Source organism: Ziziphus jujuba, chromosome 1, assembly GCF_031755915.1.
Source record: "Ziziphus jujuba cultivar Dongzao chromosome 1, ASM3175591v1".
Classification (NCBI taxonomy): domain Eukaryota; kingdom Viridiplantae; phylum Streptophyta; class Magnoliopsida; order Rosales; family Rhamnaceae; genus Ziziphus; species Ziziphus jujuba.
Window position 1 is genome coordinate 33,369,981 of NC_083379.1, and position 10,350 is coordinate 33,380,330.

At 33.5% G+C, this 10,350-nt stretch overlaps 2 protein-coding genes across 4 annotated transcripts; both read right to left on the reverse strand.

Annotated features, from left to right (window-relative positions):
- Positions 1-994: 994 nt before the first annotated feature.
- LOC107404645 (uncharacterized) lies at positions 995-2,131 on the reverse strand. Of its 2 annotated transcripts, none has more exons than XM_016011625.4 (2): positions 1,818-2,131; positions 995-1,676 (listed from the first exon to the last, which is right to left on the reverse strand). In XM_016011625.4, exons 1-2 carry the CDS (start codon positions 1,990-1,992, stop codon positions 1,432-1,434), a joined length of 420 nt encoding a protein of 139 aa, XP_015867111.1. In that variant the 5' UTR covers positions 1,993-2,131; the 3' UTR covers positions 995-1,431. The 2 variants fall into 2 exon arrangements, with proteins under 2 accessions (XP_015867111.1, XP_015867112.1); XM_016011626.4 differs by having other exon boundaries at positions 995-1,673; positions 1,818-2,128.
- Positions 2,132-6,907: 4,776 nt separating this feature from the next.
- LOC107404642 (phospholipase D alpha 1) lies at positions 6,908-10,350 on the reverse strand. 2 transcript variants are annotated; one of them, XM_025068760.3, is made up of 4 exons: positions 10,256-10,350; positions 10,031-10,152; positions 7,753-9,664; positions 6,908-7,680 (listed from the first exon to the last, which is right to left on the reverse strand). In XM_025068760.3, the coding sequence occupies exons 2-4, from the start codon at positions 10,121-10,123 to the stop codon at positions 7,247-7,249; spliced, it is 2,439 nt and encodes an 812-aa protein (XP_024924528.3). In that variant the 5' UTR covers positions 10,124-10,152; positions 10,256-10,350; the 3' UTR covers positions 6,908-7,246. The 2 variants fall into 2 exon arrangements, with proteins under 2 accessions (XP_024924528.3, XP_060672757.1); XM_060816774.1 differs by having other exon boundaries at positions 10,031-10,342.

Genomic DNA, 10,350 nt, shown 5'->3' on the forward strand with positions numbered 1-10,350 from the left:
CCCTTTATTTATTTCATATATGCTGTTGGGTCAATAATTTCAAATTTTCTATATCTATGCACGGTTGGCTTTGTTTCCCTGTCCAAGTTTGGTTAGGTCAATGAACAAGTATATTCTACTTGGTATGGATTTGTGGTTGAAAATAGTGGCTGCGAGAGCTTAGAGAGAGGAAGCATCCAAGCACATGCCATTGTTCACGCTATGTTTGAGTGATCCCATACATGAACATGTGACACGCTTTATTTGTCAAAAAAAAAAAAAAAAAAAGGCACATTAAAAAGCTTAACGCACATCACTGCAACACATTCAATTGCTAGCAATTAAAAAATTGCAGACAAAATTCAATTGGTAAAGTTTATGCAAATTGCATATGGGTCTAAAATAGCTGAAGTAAGCTAACTGAAATCTCTTTAGCTTTAGATTGGGTCCACTGCTATGCATTTTTCCCTGATTTTTTTGTGAGCTTCTTTCCACGGAAAGCCAAAATAGTGAACTAGAAAAAAACTAGCTGGTACTTGAAGAAGATCACACGCAAACCATCCAAGATGTGGATGTTGGTCTGGCCTGCCAGACGGCACTGGATCGAACTAGACTATCCAATAACATCCATCTCAAAGGATGTGTAATTGTCATATCTACAAATCAAGGACATAAGAGAAAGGGGTCATTAATTTTCCTTCGCATGGCAAGTTTCAAGCCCAAGTTACCAAAGTGAAGACTTTTTGAGCACTTGCTTTTCATTTTCAGAAAAGAAATTGAATAGGAGACATGAAAGAAATAGCACAAAGGTGAAAAAAAAAAAAAAAAGTAGATTCCTTTCAATTATTAGTGCAGAGCCACGTTGGGGTTTCAGAAGTGAGCGTGACCATCGTCAAGCCAAAGGCTATATATATATATAAATTCGAAATTCTATCATTTTCGGACTAGGTGTGAAAACTTATGATCATATTATCAAATCAGAAACCAAAAAAATGCAAAAGAAAGAAACACAAACTTTCACATATAATTCAGGGATTATATATAGAAGGGAAAGATACAAAAGGATGAAATCTTGAAAAAAATATCAGTTATGTACCAAAACAAAGACCAAAAAAAAAAAGATTAGGCTTTTTTTTTTTTTTTTTTTTTTTTTTAAATAATCAACAAAACTATTCTTTCAATCAGAAGAGGTTCCACCAAGTAACCAATCAAGTTCATAAGACACAACTGCAGCACCGAGCAGGTAAGTACCTACCAGAACATGTGGGCCCCGGTCATTCCTTCCAATTCCGAATATTCCCTCTTAAAACTTTTTGACAAGATGAAAAAAAAAAAAAAAGAACTCTAAAATATGTACAAAAAGAGGAAAAAAAAAAAAAAAAACTTAAAATTAAAACAGATAAATATACAGAGAGAAGAGAAGAGAAGAGAAATTAGAAACAGAAACAATCATCAGTAAGAGTAGGCCACGCGGTGAACCACACGATCCCTGAGAATTCCATGGTAAAGAGCTGCTCTGTTAGCAGGCATTCCTTTGTATTTATCAGAACTGGTCCTCTTGAACTTCATTGATGAATTTGAAGAATTGCTATTCAATCCTCTGTTTTGCCTCCTGAATTCCTCTCCATCCCCACTTGGATCTACTACATCCTCTGCAAAGTGAACCCTTTTCTTGTTCTTCTTCTTTTTCCTCTCTGCTTTTTTTTTTTTTTTTTAAAAAAAAAAAACAACCAAAAACACATAAATATACATGTACATATATATATATATATATATATTGGACTATTATTAACAAAAGAAGCAACAGAATTCAACTAATTAGAGTTGTGCATACATACCAGATGAGATACAAGAGCGTAGAATTGTGTGTGAGGACTGAGGGAGTTGATCGGCGACGGAGAATTGGGTTGTGGGTAAAGATTTTTGAAGGCGTAAAGCTAGGAGGATTACAGTGCCGGAGACCGCCATGGCAGTGGCCAAGACTACTCCTTGTGAGGTTAATATGGAGGACATGTTTGTTTTCAGTTTTCAGAAGAAGAAGAGAGAGAGAGAGAGAGAGAGAGAGAAAATAAAAGTAAGCCGAAAAGAAATTCAAAAGTCGTCTATAAAAAAGAAGAAGTCGAATCATATATGGAAGGGAAGGGGGGCGGGGGGGCCGAGAGAATAAATAGCTACGGTGGTGCAATGGCAACTAAGTGACAATATAATAATATTTTAGACCAAGACCAATTGGGATTTTATTTTATTATTGTATTTGTTTTGCATTTTCTATTTTAAAGTATTTTGGTAGGTGATTTTTTCTGTTTTTGTTTTTTTTTTGTTTTTTTAATTTTCTTTTATGAGAGGAGTAAACGTAAAATGTACGTGATATTGTGATTAAATTTACAACTTTACCGCACGTCAATGCTATAAATATTTTTTCTTTTATTATTCTTAAAAAAAAATAATTGAAATATAAAAAACAGAAAAATTGGGTGAGGTCAGTTTCTTGTTAGGGGACGCATAGTTAGGATTATCTTTTTGTCAGCTTTGTGATTTTGTCAAGGAATGGTGGTCGCGCGTGAAGTGCACGGTCTGGTCATTTGCAGAGGCACATGATGTTCCTGAATCTTTGCGGAAAAAAAAAAAAATAGTTTCTTTTTTTAATGAATCGCTGAACTAATAGTTTCATTTTCATCCATAGATTGCTGCAGCCTTTCTATAAAGTTTAGCAGCAGATAAAATAATAATAATAATAATAATAATAAAATAATAATAATAAATATTAGTTTTGTTTTCAATAAGAAAAAATAAACTCATAGCACCTAGCAATTAAATTACAAAAATACTGCATGTAAAATTAAACTCAAACAACTAGCCAATTGAATGGCCATGTAAGTTATTGGATCAACCAACAATGGATTTTTTTTTTTTTGGGGGGTAAAATACCAATAATGGATATTAAGTGATGACACATACCTTTTTATTACCAATAATAAATTAAATATTTTCTTTTATTTTGACCCAAAAAAAAAAAGGTGGAAATATGGGGTGGATAATAGAAGGTGGAGGAAGAGAGTGTTGTTAGAGAGAGTGAGAAAAGGGAAAATAGTAAAAATAGTAGAATAATGAATGAGGTGGGTTTTGCCGGCCATGACAAGGTCAGGGACGGTTGGGTTCTCCAACCGGAAGATTGGAGTTGTTGACGTACAGATCTACTTCAAGATCAGGAAAATGACTTTCCACCAATGGCCTTTCAGCTTGATTACTAAAACACACTATTTTCTATTTATTTATTTATTTTTTGCTTTGGCTTGGCTTCACATGTCTCTTTTTCTATTCACATTCCTAAATCCCATTCACATGTGACCTTCTTAGGCCTCTAAGAGCCAATTGAATTTGAAACTGCTCTTAGCTTGCTTCTTGCCTGAAATTCTTTGTTTTTAAAAGAATCACTCAAAGTTAAGGGTCTTATATCATTCAGGAATATAATTAGTTGAATAAACTAGCTAGGATAAGGATTAACATTTAGAAAAGCTTAACCAATGAAAACTAGTCCCTTCCGAGTATAAAACTATCCTATATTTTCAGACATAATTTCAATCTCCAACTCCGATGTAATAACAATAATTAAAGAGGAAAAAAATAATAAAAAAAAGAAGAAGCTCCAATGCCCTTATAGTTTTAATATATATATATATATATATATTTTTTGCAATTACGTCAGTGCGTTTGCAGCAAATTCCTAAAGTGCGTGAATAATAAAACATTTGGTACTTTGAATTTTGGACTGTTAAGCTACATGTGATAAGCATCTCTTACCTTCATAAGAGGTATAATTTGAATCATATACGTCAAAGGGATTTGTAGCCAATTAAATACTACACGGGGTACAAATGCAAAAACCTCGAAACTAAATAGGGTATTGATGCCAAAAAAAAAAAAAACAAAAAATTAAAAAAATCAATTAAATTATATTAGGAGAGGGAAAGGAAGTTGATTAATCAAAGGGTGAATATATTACCCCCCAAAAAAAAAAAAAAACACAAAGGGTGAATAAATCAAGGCATACTCTATAGTTTATCTATTATTATATTTATTTGATTGTTTTGGATGGATCAAATTCAAGTCGCCGTCGTAAAGTGATTTTATCTTTTGCTAACCGAATGGCCTTTTCAACGAATATAATTATGTATTCGGAATTTAGTTAGTGTTTGTTTTATTTGTTGTATCACTATTAGAAAATCATCGAGAGAGGAAAAAGGGAATCTTTATTAATCATAAATTTGATTAGAAAATGTGAACAAGGTGTGTTATGCGTAAAAGATTGCTGAGTTCCAAATAATCAAAACACTTCTAAACAAGTGAATACTGATTAGTTTGTACTATTCTAATTGGTAATAAAACTCGTCATAATCTTTGAGACCAAATTGCGCAAAAGAGAAATTGACAAAAAAATTTAGAAAAATATCATCTTATATGAATTAGAAGCTATTAGCTTCTTAATTTTTTTTTATTTTTCCTACTTACTATATGTGGTTTGTTTACTTGAGCATTAATATATAATTTGCAGTTAGAATTTTTTAAGTTTTTCAAATGATTGGAGTAAAAACTAAAATAAAATATAAATATCAAATTGAAAATCATTTTTACTCTTTTTAGTTTGGTATTTATAATTTTTCTTTTTTTTATTATTTAAATTTATAATTAATTGAAAATGTTTAACAAATTTTAACTATGAAAAATTAAAAAACCAAAAACATAAAAATTATTGAACGCCTCTAAATTATATAATTGACTCTATGGATAAGATTGATTCCATAAATTAGGCACTCTTACTGCCAAAACTAAGTTTGGGGAACACGCAACGCAGGTTTACAATAATTTATGAAGACCCTTTTTTTTTTTTTTTTTTTTTTGGTGATAAATTTATGAAAGACTGATAGCAACAAACAAAGACTTGGAACCATTGTGAATTTTTTTTTTCTTTCTTTTTTATTTTTTAATTAAAAAAAACAAGAGTTTAATTGTATGTATGGGTCAAAAGTACTTGTACTATGTAATATAAAACTAAATTTTTGGTTTCACAAGCAACCAACCATCATACGCATTGCCACCAATAATTATGTCAATTGGGTACCTTGGTTTGCTTTTTCTTTTGTAGTCTATTTGTAGATGGGTTTCAAAGGAAACATCCTTTTCTCCCAATTATCAATAACATTTACAAAGTCAATATTTCGTTTTACTTCGTTTTTGATGGTACTGTTTATGATTTAGCTACCGAATGAGATAAATTTTATTCACTGAAGTGTCTTTTTCTTTAAGGCAGATAAAGGATTATTTCACTTCCAATGTTTTTCTAATATTTTATTTTCTTATTTAATGGATAATAATAGTTAATTTTTGGGGTGATTAATGCTTCAAGAACATTTTTTCTAACAAAGGAATAATTTTATTCTGCAACTTTTGAAAGTTTGACCCAAATATAAAAACTTGAAACCATCTCACCTTTTTTTATTTTTTATTTTTTTAAGTTTTAATATTGAAACACCCCCTGTCTGTGAGGCAACTTTCATTACAATTAACATTTAAAGGGTAAATAAGTAATTGTACACTTTAAAATAGATAAAATGTGATATGTATAAAACAAATTATACATATATATATATATATATATATATATATATATTTACAGTCCGTTTATGGTGCGGACGGTCTTCATGCGGACCACAGTATTGGTGATGGTTTTTCATAGTATTGGTGACAATTTTTTAAAAAATCGTCGTTAATACTATAAAAAACCGTCACTAATACTGCGGTCCTCATGCGGACCATCCTCACCATAGAATTTCCATATATATATATATATTCAAAAAGAGGGTTTAAAAATCAATTTAATAATAATAATAAAAAAATACTGTGTAAAAAAGAGAAGCTATGTAAGAACTTAGAAAAAAGAGGAAGCTTCTTCTTTATCTTCCTCCTTTTTCTTTTCTTTTCATTTTCTCTTGATCTAGACACCCCAAATTTCAAATTAAGATACTTCATTTTTTTTTTCTTTTTTTTTTTTTTTTTTTTTTTTTTTTTCCTTTTGGACAACATTAAATTTGATCTAATAATAAAATCATTAAAAATACATTTTCAGTTTTTAGATTCAAAACTTGATATAAGTAAAATTTCCCAAAAAACAAAAAAAAAAAAATAAAATTAGCGTAAGTCTGAAATCTAAACGATCTACGGGGCATGGCCCAAGACCTCCCTAATCAGGATAAATTATTAAGCCCAAAATCCAAACCATCTATAAGGTATGGCTAAAGGCCTCTATGGTCTCACAAAAATCACTACCTCAAAAACCACCATCATTAATGGGTTCTGATTGGGTTAGAAAGGCAACAGGATTGTACTTTATTTTATTTTTTTTAAAAATCATCTATGCTAAACTTAAAGCAGCTAGAGCTCTCACTTGTGCTATCACCTTTTATTTCCTTTTCATCCGATTTTGATAATGAAACCTCTTAACTCCTTGATTTACAAACTGCTAAAAAGAAGAAAACTGAGGAGAAAGGGCAAAGGAAAAGAAACAATAATATTTTTCAATTAATCATTGAGAGTAAGAAGAAAGTCATTCACAATTGCTACATTGGAAAAAGGATGATCAATTACAAGCGGTGTTAGAAAGTAGGGGATATAAATGATTTTTAAAATCGGAGCAAAGTTTTGTAATTAGAAACCTTAAGAAGTGCAGATGAAATTATCCCATTTTAATCATCGAGTTATGTGGCATAATGTTAGAGTTTAATTGATAAAAAATAATGAGGTTCACTCATAAAAACAAGTGTAACCATAGTTATACAAATAATAATAATAATAATAAATATAAGTGGCCCTTGAAATGCTAAAAAATTATACACTGGAAAATTGAATTGCAATTCTGGTGGGGCACAAATAATACTGCTTCCACTTATTTTATTATTTATTTATTTCTGGTTTTTGACAAACTTCCTAATAAGAAACTTCGTAAAAGAAACAGATTGTTAGGCAGATTCATTGTAAACATTTCCAAAGCAACTATAGGGGCGCTAAGAAAGTGTCTTACTTAACCAATTCCTGCAACCCTTCTTGTTTAATTTCTAGACTAGATCACAAACAAACTGAATTCAGTATAAAGAACAACAAATACATGTTTTATTTTGTAGTTTACATCACTAACTCAATGTATTATGAGAAATCAAAGCCCAAGCTCTTTACACTAGTTACATTGAACAAACAAATTAATGAATGCATCTTTTTAAGAAGTGAGGATTGATGGAAGAAGCTCAGAGTTAGAGCCAAGGACTCGACCTTTTGTGTCGGGGAAAAATTCGGTCTCGGGTAAAGTTGTCACTTCTCCATTTTCAAGGACTCTAATGGGGTAGCTGAGCAAGTGACCAGGGAAGTAATGGTCTATGGTCTCAAGGGAGTAAAGCTTCCAGTACTCATCTGCAATTTGGTTCACCTTCCGGACGCATTCGATGCTCTGTGGTTCGAGGAAGGTGTGGTCGAGCTTGCCCAAGTGTTCGTACCACAATGCCAATCTGTGCCCATGAATCTGGCCCCTGGCTGGTCCCAAGGTAGCTAAGTGATGGGGTTGGTAGGCTCCCATGGCAATCTCGGTATCTCTGGCACCATCCATTGATCTCTGATTGATGTTTGCCGATCCAATGATAATGTATTCATCATCAACTGCACAAAGATTTAATAAGTTTCAATGAATTATGCCGTATACAAGCAATTGTTACAGTTATATTGGCTTACCAATCATCATCTTTGCATGAACATAGATCATAAATCGTCTTGATTTCTGAGCTCTGCTATAATCTGTATCATCTTCTGGTTTCTCTGGAGGTTCATATTCCCCGATCTTCTTCACCTCCCGATTACCTAGGCAAAAGAAAGTCAAATAGTCCTTGGGGTCTGCCTCGAGTCCTTTGGCTTTGAGAGCCTGAACTATGTCTTTATACATCATTTCCATTGTCAACTTTTGCCAATGCAATATCTCTTGAACAGAACCACTTTCTGGGATACCCTCTGGCCACATTGGAATGACAATGTAGACTGTGAATCTCTCTCCAGCATCAATCTTGCTAACAATCTTTAAAGACAGTTCCTTTGGAATAAGATGCAGAGCACCAACCTTCCCAACCTTATGTTGTCCATTTGAGTTCCAAGAGAAAGAGCTTCCGAGAAAATATTGGTTTTCGATGTAGATGAAATTCTTTGCTCTTCGAATGGCATTGATATAAGCGTCTTGAATGCTTCTTTCAATAAAATGATCTTTCCCACTCACAAGACCTGCCCTGCCAGCATTCTGATAAGGGGATTCGAAAATGGCAGCTCCTTCATCGATGGACCGGAACAACTGAACGTTCCATGTGTCATGGTCTCCATGTAACATAACCGGAGATGGAGGTATAAAAATGTTATCGAGTTCTCTCAATGGAACCAGCAAGTCCTTCCCACCTTGCTTCCTCCATCTCTGCTCGAAATTGGACAAAACATCCCAAGCAACAGCTCCTTCTAACCTGCAATGCATATCATGCCAAGGAACTCTTGGTCCACCTTTGAGAATTGAAGCGCCAGAGAAATTGGGCTGATGGAAATCATCATGGTGGACAGAGTCCAGTGTACTGAAAAGGGAATGGAAAGGAGTGTCATATCTACCATCACAAAGATCAATCCCACCAATGAAGCTCATAATCCTCCTCTTTCCTGATAATTTTTCATTAGGAATCTCACTGTCAACCACCACAATCTTCTGGTGGTGAGTAAACAAGGTCGAAAACAACAATCCTCCAACAACCTTTTCGGATTTATCCGGATTCCGGGGGCACAACACACATTGGACTCCAGTGTTATGGAAGTAACTTTCAGTATCTTCATCATGTGAAGCCATTACTCCATCCTTTTTAAGTAGCTTCACAGAAGTTTTATCATCCCAGACAAGCATTAGCACCTTGATTCCTTCATCGGCCTTCTTCTTAAGAAGCTCACCAAGGGTGATATTGCCTCCGGGTTTTTGCCTCCTCGGGTCTCTTACCAAGCTAATTTTGGTATACACAGACCAGCCTGCTATGTAAATCAAGTGCTTCGCCTTGGAAATGGCATCAAAAATATCTTCCCAGCATCTGTGAGGCTCATAATTTTGACCCCCAAGAAGTGGGATTTTGGGGCTGAATTTGTCTGGGACATGAGCATCTTGGTAAAGGGTAACTCTGCAACCATTCCTCTGAGTAAAGAATGTGTAAGGAACTCCTGGAAAGTTGGGACTTTTAATTCCTCGGGACCAGTTAGGGTCTGCAGTAACATGGGAAAAACGCAATTTGACATGGAGTTTAGGACGTCCATGTAAAGGTTTATGGTGTTTGTTATCCAAGATGATGAGCCATTTGTCTGCTTCTTCTCCACTGAGGAGTTCCTCTGCAGGAACAGAGGCCCTTCCAATCACTTTAGCACCTATAGGATAGCGTTCTTTGATGGAAAATTTGACACTGGATGCTATATGGGCACAGTAAATGTGGAATGACTCGTGCCATTGGGGAATTGAGGTTTCGTTGTTCAATTCCACCAGTCTGGTTCTGCCAACTTTAGTATTTTCTAAATGGATTGTTGCATAGAGTTTGGAAGTACGTTCCCCAAAACAATGTGTTTTGTGAAATTTATCGAGGAGCTGAAAGAGCAGTATTGGAATTAATTCTGTTTTATTAGATTTAAATAATAGTAATTATTAGCTTATATATAGCACATACAGAAATAAAACATAGAAAAGAAAATGATGAAAAAAATAATCAAGCGCTATCTAGCTAGCTTCTATACCATGTATTGAAAATTCTGGTAGTTTTTTTAAAGGTTGTATGGACATTGGAGACAAGATTTATAACAGTAGGAAATTATGGATACCACAATTTATATGTTGAACACATTGATGTCTGGTTTGCAATATCTTTTAAAATATGCTGATGTATATATAAAACTATAGTTATAAAGAATCACAGAAAATTAGCTATATGAGATAAGGAAAAATATAAATACGAACCTCGGAGAAGTAGATGCAACAACCTTCACTCAAAAATCTATTTGCCTCGAAGATCTTCACATGAAGAACACCATGCAGCAGTTTTTGTGCCATCAACTACTCCGACTGTATGTATATTAATTCTGTAACAACCAGCCGATTAGAACACAAACCATTTCAATCAGAAACTTGATAATTAGTTATGTTCTATGAGTCACAAAAATAATTTACGAAATAGAGACAGACCAATGAAATGAAACAAAATGAAACAACAGAACCTAGACAAAAGTGGTTCAATTAGCTAGAAAGATCAACGAATGGATATGAGACCTGGTTTGTTG